This window comes from Periophthalmus magnuspinnatus, chromosome 8 (assembly GCF_009829125.3).
Source record: "Periophthalmus magnuspinnatus isolate fPerMag1 chromosome 8, fPerMag1.2.pri, whole genome shotgun sequence".
NCBI lineage: Eukaryota > Metazoa > Chordata > Actinopteri > Gobiiformes > Gobiidae > Periophthalmus > Periophthalmus magnuspinnatus.
This window is the reverse complement of record NC_047133.1, coordinates 24,859,050-24,880,194: the sequence shown is the minus strand read 5'-3', so window position 1 is coordinate 24,880,194 and position 21,145 is coordinate 24,859,050. Positions and strand designations below refer to the sequence as shown.

General features: G+C 38.6%; 1 protein-coding gene across 1 annotated transcript in view; it reads right to left on the bottom strand.

The window, feature by feature from the left end:
- Window positions 1–21,116, bottom strand: part of baiap2a (BAR/IMD domain containing adaptor protein 2a) — a 56,972-nt gene extending 35,856 nt beyond the window's left edge. Inside the window, exons 1-2 of the mRNA XM_033970665.2 lie at window positions 20,847–21,116; window positions 5,078–5,153 (exon numbers count right to left, since the gene is read on the bottom strand). Of these exons, the coding sequence (XP_033826556.1) occupies window positions 5,078–5,153; window positions 20,847–20,918 (148 nt within the window). The 5' untranslated portion in view covers window positions 20,919–21,116. The remainder of the gene's footprint in view (window positions 1–5,077; window positions 5,154–20,846) is intronic.
- Between the last annotated feature and the right edge of the window lie 29 nt (window positions 21,117–21,145).

The window sequence follows — 21,145 nt, the reverse complement described above, 5'->3', positions numbered from 1 at the left end:
GGGACGAAGGGGCCTTTTTACTCTCACACGCCTGGAATACTGTCCTGAAGAAATTGAACTGCTGGAGCTCTGGTGCTGTAGTCCTGCCTCCACCGGTAGAAAGACAGTGCCAAAACCTGTTTAAATCAGCTGAGCGGACAGCCTCTGAGGAAGACCGCTAGTAAGCAGTCAAAACTGTCAGGTATGAAAACAAACTAAACCTTGGTGTAGAAAAATAATCTATTAAAATAAACACAGGACTCCTTTGTGCATATCACTTCCCCTGATAGTAGTCCCAAAGTTAACAGTATAACAAACATTATTCCCAGAGGTTCAGATGGAGTGACAGGTCGACACTGTTTTTTACCATCAGAAATTAGACGTCGCTAATGCTTGACGCCAGTATGGAAAATTATCTTGCTAACATTCTTCGTGCTTAGTTGCACAGAGGAAATTATGTTCTGACAGATAATCAGGGTGATTGCCATGGGTAAATGACACTGATTTTTCTATTCATAATCCAGGTATAATCACACTAGAGTCTTTTATGTACACACGTGATATGGACTGAAACATGTGTACTCTAGAAATGATGTTCAGCCTTTGCAGTGCTCATACAATAAAACAATAGCACCGTGGACAAATTAGGGTGATGTACCTTTTACCACTGTGTTATATAAAAAGCTGTTGAGTCAATATTTGGGCGGATTTCGTTCGGAACTGTGAGAGTGGCTGTTTGCATGAGATAAACTGTGAATATGTTAGTTCAGTGGGTTTTGCTTATCACATTGTGGTTAAGGTACACGTAGGCCTGTCACGATGAATACTACATCGACTTATCTTTCAATATATGGCAATGGAAGAATGGTTTTTGGGAGATTTTTTGTAAATTTCCTGCATTATGATGAGATTTGAGCTGCAGCAGGTTGAATTGCAAACGTCTGTGACTCATTATAAATACAAACTAACTACGGAACTGTTGTGTTCTGTCATTTCTAATATTGGTTTCAATATTATCATGTATCAAATATATTTACTTCTACAATATATCGCACTTAAAAATGTGTTATCGAGACAGGCCTTGGTACAAGTGGAGGTGCATGTTTTGTCTGGGATATTATACTACTTCAGTTTTGTTTTTACTATGATTAAGGCTTTGATTATTGGTAGGTTTAGTCTAATTTAAGTTTTTATTTCATATTGGTTAGCATTCACACTTACACAATCACCACATTGAACTAAATTGAGACCGAACCTGAAACAAAACCTGGACCAGGACTATTATTTATACAGCACATTTAAAATACAACTTACGCTGCCCAAAGTGCTTCACATAAACAACAAAAAAGAAAACAGATACACATAAAATACAACACATGGCACACACACAGGCAAAGAACAATAAAACACCAAGATATCCTGCCTAGAACCAAATGCCAGGGAGAAGAGGTGGGTTTTTAGACTGATCTTAAACCATAAAAAATAACAAAACCAAAAGATATCTACATTAAGAGTCAAACTGGGCCCAATCCAAGTGTGAAGGCACCCTGGTCTTAAATTACTGTACATGGTGTAGAATTACTTCCCAACAGGGCACTGAATAATAATTTACAAGATAACATTCATGCATGAAGCCCATTATTGGTGCTAAGTTACCATAATTTACCTGTTTGGCAGCGTTTATTTAAATACATGATAGATAACACTTTAGGACACAATCCTGTACTTTGGAGGAGGTCACTAGGAAGTACAGCTTTCCATTCAATATTTACTGTCCAATTCCTCTGAGCACATTTTCATTCCAGCGAGGAAAAGGCCGAGTCACGCTGTTAGCCACACACTGTGACCTGTGCGCCGAGCCAACACGGACCATTTTATTTCCTCACCCTGGATTTGTCAGAGGAACCCTGGGGTTACACTTTGGTTTGATGAGACCGATGATTAAGGAACATCACTATTTCTCAGCCGTCTGGACTTCACAGACGGGCTTCCTCCTGAGGGCTGGCTCTTATTGTGTAACAGCAGAAGAGGAGGTGATAAAACATGGGCTTAGTGGTCAATCTCAAACTCGCATTTACGGGAATTCATTCAGCTAGGTACCGCTACAGAGTGACTTTGACTGTCATTTCTGTGTCCCTCTGTGACATTTACAATTCTAGTGTTGAAGACTAGTCATGAATAGGCTAGTCACAATAACAACTTTGGAATTAGACCAAGCCTACAAACAGAAACTCTAAACAACAGGTGTGTTAGTTTCACTGTAGTTAGCTCCTCCCTTCAGATAGATAAAGCAGTGTCCTCCAGCAATCTGACTAGAACTGAAGAAGCGGCTTGGATGAGCAGCGAAATGTCTTCACTCCTACAGCTTTCTTTCCAGTTGACAGACTTGAATTGTTCTTTTACTATAACTTTTAAATAGTGATGTATTGTATTAAAAAATACTGTGATAAGCAATAATGCCACTTTATGCCTCTGATACTAAACTCCTAAATCATGATAAGCCCATTTAACACTTTTCAACATCAGCTGAACAGTCTGCCACATGCTTCAGTCCAAGGAGATGTTACTCTGCCTATAATGTCCCCCAATATGGCATTACATTTGTATATCAGGTCAGATTTGTGAAGAAACAACCCAGCACAAAGTAACAATGCATGGGTTCATTGCATTTCTGAGCAATAAAAACACCTGTAACTGAATAAAGGCAAGATAGATATGTTGAATGACATACTGTGGAGCTTTCCAGGAAAACAGAAAAAAAAGAGGGCATATAACGAGGGCAATCAATATCCGGCCCTTGCTTGTTTTATTAGTGCAGGTGTAGAGACCATTGGAGGCCGTGCAGAGCATGCCGTTATCCTGTTGTTTCCACTCATATGCCATCCTGTCTGTCAATCATCCTCTCCAGGGAATAATGTCCGCTGCTTCTGGACCAACTCCACTATTGGTCTGAAGGACAGATGCGACCCAGGGCCACAGCTGCCAGGTGAGACACATCCTCAACAATAGGGCGCAGTTGAAGTTAATTTTAGCAAACCAATGTGGCTCAGTGTTAAGGGAATCACTCAGTCTAGAGGGCCTCAAGCTCTGCTGCTGGGCTGAGGAACGTATGCTAATGCTAATCCCAATTACAGCTGAGCCAACCCAAACAAGAGCATATTCTTTGCTCACAGATGAAAACACCTGAGGAGAGCGCACAGTCTCCAGAGCAGAGCTGATTTATCTGTTATGGCAAACAGGCCTGGCCCTGCTGCTATCCTGTCTCTATAAAATAAGGTTAGGGGTGGTGATGTGAATAAAATATATATACAATAATCAGAAGATAAAAATCTGATGATATTTTTCAGTCCATCAGAAATGTGCTGCAATGTGAGAATGCACAATGAAGTATACTTTATGCTTTGAATCAAGATGTTTTTATAGCAAATTTGATGCTTATTGTGAGTAGGCTCGCCTCTCCACAAGCTCGGCCTGGTGAAGTCATCTGCATGTCTGATGATAGGCAATGCAAAATCAATACAGTGGGACATTCCAGGCAAGGCAATGACATCTCCAGGGAGACAAACAGGTGGGAGACCCAATCAGAAAAGTTATATAGTTTGCCTTTATTAACATTACACTGCAAGTTTATTTTACTTTTCTCACCAGATATTTTTGCAGTAATATGTTCAATATTGTCATTATCTTCAAAGCAGCCTTTTCGATGCTATCCTGTGAACAATATACCTTCCACCCGGCTTCTCAAACAAGTGATCTCTAGCCTCCTCTTGTCGCGGATGTTCACACATCCCTGCATCTCTGGCATAGACAACAGAGAGTGGGCTAAGCAGATCAGATGAGTCCTCAGCTCCTTCACTGTGTGTAATGAAATGTGGTGGTGAGGGGGTTCTCCCGGAGACAGACGGCGAGGATTATCAGATCTCTCATTGCGAGGCAGACACACAATCTGTAGGGGAGGGGCCACAGATTGCACATTGCCGAGCTACTGAGCCGGCACTCTGCGCTTTGGGGAGGCCATACATCTCTTAATTAGGGGATCCATTACTTCCTAAAGCCAATTCCACCCACTCACAGTGTCAGGGGTAGTAATAACACAATTCAGGAGATATAGAGAGACTTGTTTTGCAGATTTTATGGATTTTTATTATGTATTATAATGATTCATACCCTCACACCCAGAGAACCAATCTTTCCTTAGTCTGGAAAACTTTCAAACCAAAAGCGCATATTAAACCTTTTTTTTCTTGATAGTGATAAGACTCACAAAAGGCCGATTTTATTTTTTGTTTATTTTTTGTCAACATACAAATTAGAGTGAATAATAGGAGCTCTTACATTATAAAAAATGTGAATGGTTCCTCAGTGTTCTGTATAAATTAAACCTGAGCAAATTCATTTGGATAGGAGGGGGACAGACATTAATCAACTGTATTTACATCAATTCTATATGATCCTATCTTATAGTTTTCCTCTACCTTTCTTCTCTTTAAAATGTTGTGCCATCATATGAAAAATTACTATTCAAAGCTTGTGCCAATTCACTAAGTACACCATATGGATACATGATGGCACTCAGAGCTGCTTACTTCCTTCTTCAAGACAATCCTGCAGGGTGGGTTTAGATTTAGCCCTGTCCAGCCTGTCTCTCACCACAGCAGACATTGGATTACTTATTGTTTGTGTCGGGGGGAGAGGCCGAGTTGTGCCGACAAAGAGGGGATCGCTTAAAGCCGGATTAGTTCAACCGTGGAGGGCCGTGCAGAGGGAAAGTTTAGGCTTGTTGTTTTCGAGTGAATACAGCAGAGCCAGTGCAAATGGCTTTTTCCTATAAGGGTTTTTGTTACGGCTCATGATTTTGTCAGCAGGTGTCTCTTTGCACGCATCAGATAAGAACTTTTCTACAAAATGCAAACCACAGGCAGTAAATGAAGCATGGTTCATTTGTATTGACATATTAAGATAAGTCACGCATTTTCTCCTAAGACTTTATCTTTTATTTTTTAACTAGACATTTAAAACAAAGTAAGAAGTTGAAGTCCATTTTTAGTCAAAAATGATTCATTCGTATTAATAATATTCATAACTAAAATGTACTCACTAGCAAGGGCCTTCTCATAGTTCTTCCCCATGGCGACGAAGTTCCGCAAACATGGGTTGAACTGCTCCATGATGGTCTGTAGGGAAACACAAGGAATATGTGTGAGTTTTGGCAGACATTTTTTTTTATTTATCCGCAGCAAGCGTGCGGGTCAAGGGCACAGACTTGCACCTCACTCCATTCACACATTCTCCCTCTCATACAGAAAACACCCACACATGTACTGAAAACATTTGAGAAAAAAAGTACAACGCTGTGAACATTTTAGGCACTTTTTGTCTTTATGCACAAAATAAACATCTCCTGCAAAGCTTAAAACGTCCCCATAGACCTTCAGCGAAGTAGTAGTAGTTTCAGCTCATGGGTAAATGAATTATTTTCCATAACTACTATGCTTATTACAAGCTGAGTGCAGGTTGTGAACTAAAATGAGAGTAATTTGCATTACTATGATAAGTGTTGTTGAACTACAGGATTCATAGATCATTAGTAAAATCGTCTAATAAATAAGACAGATGGTACACAATGTGCAGAGACTTGGAACAAGATGAATCAGAGACAGATGTTTTACGGTAACAAAAAAAAATAGATATAAAAATGTAATTGCATCATAATGTTTGTATCATATGAACACTATGTGCTACGTACAAGGTGCATGAAACTTCCACTATTACTCCTCCCTGGCGTTGTCGCTCTATATTGTGATCTATGCATTCCAGAGAGATGAAAAATTAGCACTGTAACCATTGTCACAGCAACAGTATTATATTTTTTGAATTATAAAAAAAAAACTCAAAATGGCACCAATAAACAGAAATCTGAAACTCATGGATAGTTTGATTGATGGGTCAAATGCAAATTGTAAAGCAATTCCAGGGACCAGGTATGACTAGACTTCAGAACAAAAAAAACTAAATAAACACACAACAAAACAGCACTGAAAAACCCCACATTAGGTTCTATAGACTTATAGTTTTGTGTCACAGCAAAAGCAATAACTCTAAACATAAGCAAGCAGTGAAAACCTGACAGCATTATAACATCTGCCATCGTTTCCTACTCTCCTTCCCTCCTTCCCTTCTCTCCTTGACTCCTCCAGGGCTTCCTCCAATTAGCCATTCCCCAGTCAGCAAGAACCATGGGACGAGACAGGCCTAACACTGCAGCAGCACAAACCATCAATACTGCGGAGAACAACACTTGATAATAAGCCACTTCAGGGCCAAATCCAGTGCTGTGAAATGACAGTGCGAGGTGCCCTGGTGTCAGGCTAATATAGTCCATAGAGGAATGGGGGAATCCTCTGTTGTATTTGCAATTAGTTGGTTTTGTGTCCAGTGATTTAGTATAGAAGACAACAAAACAAACATCTGTTAATGGCAAGAGACAGTGTTCATCATGTTATTTCAATTACAACCTTTTCTATAGTTGTTTTAAGTAATGTGCATAATTTGTCATGATAACAAATTTGGAAGTTTGAAAAGTAAATCTAGAAGACAAACGATAATAATGAAACTAATTTATACCACTGACACAACAATCCAAGTGTAGATTTAAACCACAAACAATATTCAAAATCTAAAATACTGTTAATAAATCACGAGTTGAAATAAATAAACTGCAGAAGGAAACATGTTAGCACTTAGTTTGCATCGGTAATGAGTCATACAAGTTATTTATTCCACCTTCAATGGCTCATATTTGATCATATACCCAAATAAAACTCTTCCATATATTGATATAGTGATCTTTCTGATGGACATTTTTGACTTTGACCCTTAGTCATAAATAGTACATTGGGTTTTTGCATTCATACGTAGGGTCTAATACAGTATTGATTTTGTGATTGAGGGGCTGTTTAATGTGAACCAAAATAGCATCAAACTCATTATGTTGCATATTCCCTCATGAGAAACCGAACGCTGTGATTGACATCTGTGATAAACAAAGAATGATTATTTTAGATTTATTTTCTTGCATGATTCAAATGTCATAAACAACAGCAATATTTACAACTGTTTTTGTTTTACATCCCTTGACGAAGCTAGAAATTAACCCCTTAACCGCTGAAGTAGGAGATGCGTGGTGCTTCGTCTGCAGAGCTCTTTTAACAGACGAATAGCCCATGCATGTTTTATAGTATTCACACATTTAATGGTTTCAAAGAACTGTATTGCAGTATTCCCAAACAGCTATGGGTGTTTTATTTGGCATTTGTGTGAGCAGAACATGGCGAACAGATAACAACATAATTGGGGAGATCCCGTTCTCCCGTGCGTACATGCATAAAACGGCTTCCCTGCTGCCTGTGTATGAGAAGATAAAAGACTCAAACCTCCCCAAGGGCCTCACAAGGGGAATGTTTAGTTGCAAAACACACATCTCTTTCGCATGATATGAATTCGGTTGGTCGTGTTGTGCTTGCCCTGCTCACAGCATTCACACCTACTTTAATAAGAGGTTTTTTTAATAAATATTGGTGATGTTTAAACTAGTAGGAGGCGGATTACATAACAAAGCTAGTGCTGCATCATTACTGTGCACACTTGTACTGAGGAGGCCAAAGGTGACTGACATGCTACCAACAACATGCCAGCCTACTGCCAATTAGTGCAATTTTCCAAGCATAAAAAAGGAAATAAACATACAAATGTATTCAAGAAAACTACAGAAAGAGAGTGTTAGGTATTCTTAACCTCGTCCGTTGCTAAATTTGTCATCCCAGTTCTCGTGTGCTACATTGTTAGCCTAATTGGAGACAGCTAATTGGAAAATGGGACAAAGACACAAAGAGACACAAAAACGTCAACGTAAAAGGCTCATGAATGACAAGAGATTCCCTGTACTGCATTTAAAATTTGTATTGTTATTATTATTATTATACTGTGCTAAAAGGTGAACTGCATAACTTTGGTGAATGGTCACATTTTTATTTAGCGCTTTTCCACCTTCACAGCACTCAAACCACTTTAAATCAAGGAACCAGTCACCCATTCACACACACATTCACATAACGATGTATGCAGACACTCGGGGCAAGGGGGTTTAAGTGTCTTGCCCAAGGACACAACGACAGCATTCATCGATGGGAGTTGGAATCACACCGCCAACCCGCACGTTAGCGGATCTGACCTCTTTACCCATGATGTTTCTATGTCGAGAGCGGGATTCGAACCGCCAGCATGAAAATCAGAAGACAAACACTCTCTCAACTGAGATATTATTGCTCACTTTTCTCATTGAGGTTCCGTCGCCTTCTTGCCTCCATGAAGTTATAGGTGTTAGTGCTTTGCTTAGAATGTTCCACAGTATGGCATTTAAATGTTCTATATCCACGGACACAAGCAAATCGTGCTACCAGACCAAGCTACAGGTTAGAAAAGCAACCCCGCTTACAATAAGAACTCATGTTTTTAAAGATATTTTTGAACAATAATGAGCAACAATGAAATAAATGATATGTTTAAAGCTACACTGTGAAACATTCCAAGAAAAGCAATGACATCTCCATGGAGACAACAACATCTTCTTTGGTACAGCTGGTAAAATTGAGGTCCATATAGTAAAAACACGCAACTTAACTTCAGTTCTAAAGCACTGTCCAGGCAGAAGGAGCTGTTTATCTCACAATGGGAAAGGTGTAGTGCCCAGACAATATCATTATAAAGGAGCTTTGTATTTATTTATGTATTTTTAATTTATTGTAGTGAGACAAGTTTGACTCAAATTAAAATGGAACACACATTACAAACCACATTGCAATTCAAATTTTATGACTTACAAGGGAAGCACATCATTATTTGGTAATGTATTCACGAGGCATAATTATCATTCAATTAATGTCTTTACAAAATAATAAATGTGCTACGCCTTCAGCTTAATCCCTCCCTTTTTCACATAGATTAAGAAGATGTAGTAACCAAACACACAGGTTCAACTATTCATTAGGAGCACTCAGGGCGAGAATTAAGAGCACAGCATTAAGAGGAGGGATGAGTACTGTCTACAATGAACTCGGCCTGTCCCACATCCATTTGAGCTGAGGTGAGAGAACAGAAGAACAGATGAATATGGAGAGATAAAAACATTATTAAGAGGATTTGAATGTTTTTGTTCCCCTCGCTAAATTACATGGAAGTGGGAGAAAGTACTTATAGTCAAAAAACTGTAAAGTACATTAATAGCATGTATGCACTACACACCTTTTTAGATTATGAATGCTAACAAATTCACATTTTCAACTGTTAAACTAAATCAGAGGGAATCACACAAAGATTAAACCCAAGCCGTTTTCATCTGTTGCCCTCTGCTCCTGAATGTGAACCAGCCCCTGTTCCAAGATGACCCATGTTACATCAGGATGAATGGTGTAAGTAAACAAGTGGTCAACAATTTGAGATGATTATAACATGTAATGCGGTACAGCAGGCAACTTGTCAAGGACATGCTGCAAGATTGAATACAGCATGTTTAGTATTCACTGCGAAATACGAAAAAAAAATACAGAAAAAAGATTCCAAAAGCAGGGATTGAACTGCCAACCTCAGCTTGTGAGCATTCAGTCCTTCTTTTTGTGGAAGAAAGTAAACAACCTGCCTGTATCCATGGAGATACTATAGCTTTGCCTCGAATGTTACACAGTATGGTCAGTGTTGGGCAGTAACTAAATACATGTACCAAGAATATGTTCTGAATACTAATTTTGAGTACCTACAGTTGCTTTTTCATTTGGTGGTCTTCAGCATACAGTGACTTTTTTAAAACTAAAGGAATACATGGTGGTACTTGATGAATTTAGGCTTCTATTAAGATCATAAAAAACACTGATGATGAGCGCAAAAGTGTTTTTTTTTTTTTCCTTCTCAGATCAGGGATAAATAAATGCATAACAAATGGCCATAAAAACATAAGGCTGTTTTTAATCCTATGTCGCATCTTTACACGATAATTTAATGCAACTCTGTGTAAAAGTATTCAGGGTACTCAGAATACTGTACTCTGATTGGACCATATATCAGAATACATTACACAATACATTTTCATTCAGGTAGTCAATATTCTGTAACTGAATACATTTACAAAGTATTCTTCCCATCACTGAGTATGGCAAACATCTAAATGGAGACAAGCAGGTCACAACACCAGACCAAGTTACACAGTCAGAATGCACGTTTTTGTGTATAAATGTGAAGGAGAAGTTTAATACCGTACTCTGGCACATTCCAGGTAAAGCAATAGCATACCCATTAAGGCGAGCGGGTGGTAGATTGTCCTCTAGAAAAGTTAAACAGTGCACATTCAAGTAGAAAATGTGTACTATTACTTCTAAAAAACAAAAACAAAGCATTTATAACTAGAGAGCATAGAAACCATGGAAACATAGTGCAGATTTAGAGGCTTTTATCTGTACTTTTGAGGCATTCTCGATGTTAATATGAAAAACAACAACCATATGGCAGCAGTCACATTCAGGTACATTACAGGGTACTTGTTTTTCTTAACAGCATGAAATTGTGTTAAGAAGTACATGGGCACAGCTTGTGGGATGAAAAACATGAGATACTTTTGTTGGTTTCTCTGCATCTCCAGCAGCTCAGCCAGCAACATCAGTAGTAACACCTAACACCTGTTTCTCTTAGTGCTTCAGGTTTTTACATAATTCATTTTTCCACAAAACAAAGAAAGGGCAACTTAAGCTGCTATAAAACAACAACAATAAGACTGAAATTTTCCTGAAAACTACAGCTCCTAGTTATAGCAGCTTTTGTCTCGAATTTCTGCAAAGAGAACAGGGGCGGTGTTGTCACGAGACTAAAATATAAGCTCGATATTGATAGTAATGAAAATGTTTGAGGATGATTAAAACTATTTTAATAATCGAGTGGTATTTTCAGCACAAAAAACTGTAATTTCTTCACTGTGGACTCAATATTTGACCGACTGAGTTTGTAGTTTCGATACTAGTTCTATTGACTCGTATCTAGGTATTGATTTTTTTAAACAACTCAGCACGCCAGAGTCAAAGGTCAAATTTCTGGCCAACTTCAGCGTTTTAGTTTACAGTAATGACAAGCAAATCAATGTTTCTGCAACATTTTAGAAAGACAAAAAAGCTCCATTCCACACAAATGCACTTTTAACCAGAAAAATGTGATTGTTGTTTAGAAAAGATTTGCACCATTGGGACTTTGCTAAGAAGAGAGTGTCTTTAACTTCTGTCAGGTTATTGAGTTCACTGTCTTACATTGTTAAGTATGTTAGTTACAATTGAAAGTAAATTGTATAGAGAAAAATGAAACAAGCTTAAAGGACCCAGCTTACTCTGTTTTCTGATCTATGATATAATGTTGCTTCCTCATGACAAACAGACCTGGAGTTGTGTTTTGTTTCATTCACACATGTTTAACACACACACACACACACACACACACACCACATATTTGGGCTGTTCTTCTCTCAAACAGAAAACACTCTGTTCCACCTTGTGGTGTCATGTGGAAATAATACAAGAAGTGCTGTACTGTGTTTTTAAACTCCACACACCTTCACTAGAATCATTTGGATGATTTCAGCTCTGGAATTGGCTATTTCTACTGAACTAATGGTAAGAAGTAGTTGTTAACTTGAAAACTACTGTTACATGACATCACAAGGTGGAACAGAGCATTTTGAGCTTTGCAGATGTAGACAGAGTAATAATGAAATGTTACTCAAATATGTGTGAGTGAAAAAAAACAACAACTCTAGGTCTGTTTTTGAGAAAGTAACAGCATTATTATAACATGGTCTAGTCTCATAGCACGATGTCAATGGAGTTTGTTCAAAATCAAACTATAGCAAGGACATAGCAACTATAGCAAGGTAAAGGCAACAAATACTCTCTGATGTTAGCAGAATTTGAAGCTGTGATCATTACTGATGTTCTTTCAACCCCAAATATTTGAGGCGAGCTTTCAAAAAGCTCAGTCCATAATGGGACTTGCAGAAAGACAATGGTAAAAGCGTACTGGCAAATGAATACTGACAAATGAAAGACTGAAATGGAAGATAATTGAAAGATTGTGGCCTGTGCAAACCACCAAACCAAAGTCCAAAAATAGTCATTCAAAAGAAAAAAAAAAGTGCTGACCCGAAACGACCAGAAAAGCTAATGACTGGGTGAAAGAGAATTATTCATATCATTCTTTGTAGAAGGTTCCGGTAAAACAGGTTGAATTAACACTGACATATAAGCCTATGAGCTCTGCAAACAGCCCCACGGACAAGTTTCAAAAGTCACTTTGCAAAGGAAAATTTAAAACAGTAAAGGAAGTGACACCTTCAACACAGAACAGCTAGTGAAGAAGCAACAAAAACATTTAAACGCTAGGCCTGTCACGATAACTAATTTTCAAGTGCGATATATTGCTGAAGTAAATGTAGATGATAAACAACAATGCAGAAACCAAACCATAAAGCAGAAGTAGCATAGGTAATTGTAGCAGAAGCAAGAACAGAAATAATTAGTAATTAGTTTGTATCTATAATGAGTCATAGAAGTTATTTATTCAACCTTCTACAGCTCAACTCTTATCATATTGCAAAAAAAAAAAAAGTTGTAGTTACAATTACAGCATTCGCTATATCATATGAGGAACATTTGACAATAAGAGGCTTAAAATTAATTTGACATCTGGTGACATCTTCAGTGATAACAGGTACTGAACCAGCCGCTACATTGATTGCGGTCAGGACTGCGCAGACTGTGAGCCATCGTCTCAATATCCTCTCAAACACGCCACCGTTTGTTACACTGGGGCTGACTCAAAGGCTGAGGAGCACTGCCCTGATGCTGAAGGAGTTGAAAAAAATGTTTTGCACAAAAATAGAGCTCTCAGGTTTTAGGCCTCAAAAGCAGCACAGCACTAAACAAGAAGTGATCGTGAATACTGATGTCCCTTATGAGATCTGACTGTATTATACTGCAAACTAATATAGGCTGACCTTGCCATTAGAATAGGGTTGTGCAATGAATCGAATTTTCTTTTCTAATTGTCAATGATACTTCTTACATTTTAATCAAGCAGCCAATCATCCGTTAGCAAAAGCACGGAGCAGAGTTCAGACTTCGTAAGAATAAACTTTTATGCTAAATGGCAGTGCACTAAACCAGCAGTGATCATGAATGTTGATTTTGTAGTCCCAGGTGTTTCAGAAATGACCTGTTTTACACTCTTCTGCTCACACATTTAAACAACTCCAGCTGGATCTGCCACTGCACCACACATCACCTGCTCACAAACTATTTACTGTGTCTGTTTGCTCTGTTGTCGTCTGTGGCCCATTTGACCCATCCCCATCAAACGCAACGCACAACTAACTCTACACAGCCTCTGGTTTCCACAGCAACCCAAACCCAGGCCTTTTCATGGCTCCAGATATTACACCAGCCAAAGACTGCTTTATTAAAAAACAGAAACTCCCACTGACAGAGCAAATATTATGCAATACTTTCATGTGAATTAACATATGTAGTTAACCTTAAACCTAAAAGAGAGCACCCTGATTATTAGCATAAAAAGTTGTTCTTTTAGATTATTTTTAATGTAATAAAAGTGAAATGAATGGCTAATTTGCTGGTATATAAAATTTGCATGATATGATTTAGCTTTAAGCACTCCCATCTAAGCCGCCTCCATGTAAAAGTGTGTTATTGATCACAAACCAATATAATAATAGAGCCTTAAGCTAATATGCTAAATTGAAGAGCTAATTACAAAACATCAATAGTTTACTCACTCACTGTTGTAAACAGGATTTGGCATTGCAAACACAGGTAAACGGCTGCCAATTGTTAAAACCATCGTAATTATGCTAATTATTGATTATTTGTGATCTAATGCTAATTTCTAAAATGCAAATTGAAGAGGCCTAATTAGTTTGTGGAATAATGCAATCTAAAAGTGAAAAGGAAACATGTAAATTTTAAGCATGTGTTGCGTTTAGCTTTTTTTGTTTTTCATCTCTAGTATCATCACGATCACGTTACAAATACATATGTGCGCAAACGTGGAAACTGTGTTTTATAAGGAGCCAAGAGGGCAAGCTTGTAAACAATAAGATGGTTTCAAATGAAAAGTGTATCTCATAGACCTCCTTAGACTGCCTGTACAGCAGTGTGACCGCTCTGGGGTAAGCAGCGTGTGGTTACCAGTGCTGCAGGCCGCTGGTGGGAGTAGCACGACCTCTGTAGTTAGCGGCATTTTGCCACAAAACCAAACAGTGCACTGGCCACAGGCACGTTAACTGTCGCCCATGGTTTTAATGTAAGGCTATTGTCCGACTGCACTGCAACAGAACATTTGTGTCTGTGTGCCTTTCCACTCTGTGTAATTAGAGCTTCACCCTCCTTAGTAATTAGGGAGCATTTCAACAAGGACGTGCAAGAGGTTTTAGCCTGTTCTCCACCCTCTCCAGTCGTCAGGACATGATTGTATGGAGAGCAGCAGGGTCACAGTGATTTAAATAAAGGGCTATGAAAGGAAATTAGATTAAGGTCAAGGGTCAAAGGTTAGAATATTGTATGCGTATCAATATGCAAGGGACATGGCATGAATTCAAGAGCAATGCAATCATTGTATTTGAGGCTTATTATGAGCTTATTCAATGTGGATCACACATCCATCACCATGTTAGCAATATGTTTTGCATGCTAAATAAAATGCATAGTAACACAGGGAATTTCTGCATGTATTGCTTTGAATTTGTAACCAGTATTGCATAATTAGATCTGATCACGTTACAAGTACATATGTGCTACAATGGTGATGTAGACGAGCTTTATCATGTGACCCAGCCCCACAAATAGGGTTGTGAAATTAATCTAATCATTTCTAATCATCAGTGATACACTTAGGTGATTTCAGTCAAGAGCTTCAAATCCAGTCCTCTGTTGGTAAAAACATGTGTTTTGGTGCAGAATTCTTACTTCGGAAAAATCACTTCAACCTATTTTTTTTTTAGCTAAGTAAGCTCCATGTCATGGGCTCTAGAAATACCATTGCATGTTACAGTATTTCAGGTGTACATCGTGTGCAGTCATTAAGCACAGCCTTGAATTGCAGCATCTCAAGTCTCCGTCCTTAAAAAGAAAAAAGAAAAAAAAAAAAAAAGGTGATGAGTAAAAGAAATGCAAGCGCCTCTAAAGCATCCGCCCCCGTATGCTCGGAGAAGGTGGGCGTGCAGAGCAATAGTCCTTCACTCTGCTACAGTCAAAGCCATGGAACAACTGTGCTCTTCCACCGGCAATGAAGAATAATGCAATCCTCAGCACGCCCCAGGCTAAAGCAGGAATAAACTTGTTGAAACCATATATTCTGGAGGCAGATGTTCGGCAGCTGAAGTCATTTTCAAAACTCCATTGAATTACACTGTTATGAGCCTAGTGGCACCTGATGTGATATCCTTGCACCAAAAACGCTAAATACAATGATGGATGGGGCACATAAACTTCTTAATTCACTTCCTTAGAGAAAGCGCTTTTATGAGGTTTTTGTACAGCACTTTGTCAATTTGACTGTGTGTAATCCTGAAGACAAACACATGTAAAGAGTGCAAAAACACGGTGTAACCTCACTGTCATAATTGTGTATCCTCCTGCTCACTTGTCTTCACCGGCGATGAGTCTTTTAGCACAATGATATGACAGAAACACATAAGAATAATGGCACGTTGTTGCTAAGAGACCACCTGTTCAGATCTCCCACACGAGAAATTGGAGTCCTCCTTCTCTCATCATCGCACTATCATTCACTCCAGTCCAGCTATTACATAGGACAAGCCTTAAATCACAGATTTTTAGACAAATGAGGAGACAAGCTATTGATGCCAGACAGTACGTAATATACTGAACAATGCTGAGAAATGAATCATTTTGAAATATCAACTAAAAACTAATACAAGAATCACAATCACATTTCAGAATGTTGTTGTCGTAATAATACAGGGCTGCAACAAGTTCACTGATTATTCACAACTAATCGATTATTGAAATAATTGTCCATACACAGGCACCAAAGCATGAGCTGAGAGAAGAGGTTTTATAACTCAGACAGAGCAGTAACTAAATACAATGACACAGGAAATATGTCAATTTATAGTTTTTGGTGAAAATACTCTTATCTGAAAATATGTTCTACCAGGATGTCCTCAAGCAGCTTCACTTCAGCTTCATCTAGGTACAATTTAGGAAAATCTCATTCAGAAGTCTTTCTCGATCTAAACAACTACTAATTAATTAATTAATTGAAAGAAAAATCACTAGATTAGGGTTATTAGAGTTATTGATTAGCAAAATAATCACTAGTTGCAGCTTTACATTAATACAATTCCAAACTAAGCCAGGAGTTCAGTACTCAATTCTGATTTCAACACCACAATAACAAAGACACTTTTTAAAGCAAATAGTAGTTTACAAAGTAATATTATAATATTTCTTACAGAAACCATAAACAACTGATTATTCAAGAAAAGAATGGAACAAAATCATGTCCCATTTATGTGATTTAATATCTAGATTTGATACCAGCTTTGGAATCTATTAGAATCTAGGTGTCAACAACCTCAACAACCTGACTAATTCATTCAGTCCATATGACAAGAAAATAAAGGCACTGCTATAACAGATTCACGCTAACATGCGGAACAGTTATGATATTCAGTAGCAACTGTCACAAACCTACATTTTAGAAAATCCTTTCATATTATGTGGCAAACATTTGACACCAGACTGTGCGTCACACCTGATATTGGTAACCTAAACAACCATTTCATCCCAATCAAAACAGTTATTAGATAAAATGGCATCTTGTGTTTTCCACCACTGTTGACTGTCAGGGAGTGGTGTTGCATGGGAAAATGTGTGTTGTCCTGAGGGCTGAGAGAGAGAGGAGTCACACCCTTCTCTCCACTCTTTACCTGACGGGTGTGTTTGAAACCTGCACCAAATAACACAGTTAGCCTAGTCTATGCAGCACTGTATGACTGATCAGATATGTAATGGAATAATCTGTACATTAGGATTACAGAAGTGCTTTCTAAGTTGTGGTTCGAATTTAGTTAGTCAGGAAGTCAGCACTTATGTTTATGGTTTATTCAAGTTTTGGTTTGGGTTTATACCACTACTTGCGTAATCTCGCTTCTGACCCAATTTACTCTTGATAACTTCCTGGATTGGATTTGGGGTGAACAAAAGAACAATTTGCAAACAACTAAGACATGTTAAAGACAATGCAACTCTTGTCTTGACACGATCCGGTTTATTACTAATGGATTGGTTTATTACAAATGGATTATAGCACATAAAAACAAGCTAGCTTCTGTAGATGTTGAGTAACTATAGGAGTTCATTCTTCTTGAGTCTGATTAATCTGTTTATTCACCTGAGTGCGCTCTTGCCTAAGCCAGGTTGGACCTCATCCACTGAAAGTTAAGAGGCTTGACCTCAAACACCTTTAGTGCTACAACCAACTGCATCACAGCGGCAACGGGCAACACGCAGCCTCCTCGTGTGCGGATATGTCTCGACCCATCGCGGTAAGAATGACTGGCAAACGCACTGTCTGTGACCAAGAGTGAGTAACACAGGATCATGCTGGGATGATATGGTGCACTCCCTGCTGTTTAAGAAAGACACTATGGGATGTCTGCCTCTAGCTGTTACCAAAGCAAAAAGTGTTCCCAACCACATTTGCGCAGGACAATTACTCATTTATAACGATTGAAAACATGGCTTTATTTTATTTAATTTATTTTTTTACATAAAAGTCTAAAATATCACAAATAGTACTGTTATAGTGTATGACGTCAGAGGCCAATAGGAGTGTCACAATGTCAAATATTAGTATTACGAAACATAAATATTGCAAAAGTAACCAAACAACACACTCTTTGATTTTCTTTCATTCCCATTGTCTAATACATTACCATTCCTCTTGTAAATGACCTAGCTTTATCATATGAAACTTTCTGAATGATCAAATAAAGCTAATGTGACAAAACAGAGAGATAAAATCAGATTAGGTTTATTGAAATAACTGAAATGACTTTTTTCTTTTAAAATCATTACGATTATAAGCATACGGTGTCATATTGTGAGCAGCTTTATCAAAGAAACAGAGCCTACATCCAGATCATATACCTGGAATCTAGCCCCCACTGAGATTAAACGTCCCAGCCCTGTTAAATACACAATACAAAGAGTGTTATGAGTCAGAGCGGAGGAGTTACTGCCCTGTTCTCCCATGCCATTACTCAGGATCTGCCCAACTGACGACTGCAATGACTCTGCACCAGCAATAACCTTATGCTTTTACATTCCCCTTTCCTCTAGAGATGTCTGCATGCATACAAAAGACAAAAAAACCCAGACACAATTACTGTCCAAATATCCCAATGTGACACGGGGCCTGGGCAACACATGCAGGAGTTTATGGAACTATCCAAAAAACTTAGTTAGATTTTTAAAGATACACTATGTAACTTTTCTAGAGGAGTAGTGGAGAGTTTGTCACCTGCTTATCTCCATATTAGTGTTTTTAAAGCAGCTTTGTCTCTCCACAAATTTGACTTGGTCTGATAGCTCCTTGCACCATGGAGATAGTCAAGTTAATAATGCCATACTGCCGAACATTCCAGACAACACCTCCATCCAGGCTAACATGTGGCAAACCGTCCACCAGAAAAGTCACATTTTCATAAGAAGTAGAAATGAATGTCATATTTTCCCTACTCAGTTGTAATGTCATTGTATACTGATGTACAAAATAGCAACAAAATTCATACACAGTGTAATGACACAGATTTTTGAAATATTTAGAAGTAGAAAAACCTTGTGTTGTAAGGAGCATAGACCAGAAGTGACAGAGTTTATGTGAGCCTTTGCCACAGGGGCAGGTCCCCAGTGGTCCGTGTGGTTGTGACAGGGCTGTGACAGGACTCTCACCCCAGAGACAAGCTACGTTGTTGAGCTACAAAAACACAACTGGTGCTCCTGGAACATTTTGTCACTCTGAGAAAAAAAACTTTCTGTATGTACCACATTTTTAAAAGTTTACAGCCTGAGAAAGTCTGAAGTCTTTCCATTCTGGGCCGAGAAGGTTGTACTGTTATCTGAAACCTAAAAAAAAATAATCCACTGAGTCACACATTGATTTCTATTCTCAGATAATCCATTTGTTTTGGATATAGAATTTACAAGTAGACAATTTTCAAGTTACCCCATCTAGGACTGGACGTATTGCAACGAGCCTTGGCCCTTGTGTTTTTTGGAATAGCCTTTTGACATTTCCACATTACTAATGCTCTGTAATGCACTGTAGAACACAACAAAAATTAGCGTTTCAATCAGTCCTGCATAACAACCACTCACCATCACCTGCTCAGTGGAGGAGGATGAGAAATGCATATCTGACCTCTTTTTGATACAGTTATTCCCTGGTGAAACTGCACACCCCTCACCCCTATGTTGGGCTTTGGCCTTCAATAAGTAGATCTTCCAGTGGCTTAAGGCTTGAGTTATTTCAAGGTAAAGGAGCAGAGGGGCTGCGATGATGCAAGCTGTAATTATTCCAGTCTTCAACAGCTAAAGGGCTCAATAAGGCAGCACAATTTCTAGAAAATGCAATTGCAATTTTCAGGCAAATAATGCGGTTACTGTACAAAATTCTATTTACAGTTCACATTTTAAAAATAGCCAGGAACATTCATATTTGAAAGAAATTAGGACTGCAAAAGTACCACCAAAATACATGAACATTTTGAGTTCTAAACTAAAGGTTCTAACATGAACTCACCAGTGAGAAGGATTTTTTTTGTTCTGATGGTAGAAGAAAATATGCAATCCAAATATGTGCAGCATTTTTAATTTGCAGATACTGATTATTTAAATTGAATTTCAATTCAATTTAGATTAACTTCATAACTCAATTTTGAAGAGTTCCACCTCTGATTCTCTCACAGCATACAGTCCTCTTCAAACACAGATACTTCCATCAAGCCATTATTTAATTTTACATTTAAATTTCTCTTAATGTTTCCTGTCTTGTGCACTAAATGGACATCTGATATATTCACTAGGCAGGAACAGGTGTGGTTCCAGTTCTGTTGTCATTCCAAGACAAAGATTACCTAAGACACAGTACAATGGCAATGACTTACTTTCCTTTAAAAGTCTTACTAAGTCTAGCCACCGTTTTATTACTTTTAAACAGATGACTGCAAAAATGTCAACATGTCTCGGTTTATTACAAAAGCGAGTATTATGGAGAGGTCTGCCTGTATAAAACCACACTATTATGTGTAGATATTAAGTTTGCCAGTGTTTCCAAAAGAACAGGTCTGGTTGCTCAAAGCCCTGTGGGGCAAATGTTTACTTGTTGCAACAGAGCCTCCTCCTGCTCTTCCTACTCTGCCTCTAGGAATTCACTGTGTCCTTGTAAAGCTGCATAGAAACCCGAGAAATGGCCTGGAGTACTCTTATCTATGAAGACATTACAAAAGGATCTCAACACCGCCTGTACAGATTGACTGTGCGTTTACATGAACCGTGGGGAGTTGGTTGAAGCAAATCAGGTGTTTCTGGGCAGGGAAAGAAATCCCAAAAGACAACGAGAATGATGACCAAAGAGCACAAATTTGGCGATATAACACATGCAGAAAATGAGACATAAGACATAAACGTATGGGGATAGCTCATTGAAAACTTTATTCATTAGTCGCAGTTGACGCTTACCTTGTAGACATTTTCCGTCATGCGGTGGACCTCGTCGGTGCGAGACATCGTGAAGTCTTCAGACAGGACCATAAACGATATTTCCCTGTAACGTGTATCCGTGCGAAATCGGGGTGTCAAATGCGGGAGTTTATTCGAGGAATGCGCTGCGGTACGACCAGCAGCCGGCCGATGCTGCGCTCCCTAAAGCTGTGTTCATCTGAAGCACACCTTTCCACCGCGCACTAGAGCGCACACTACAGCGCACACCACAGCACAGCGCTGATGCCTTCACGGACCCTCCCTCTGCTGGAATTTAC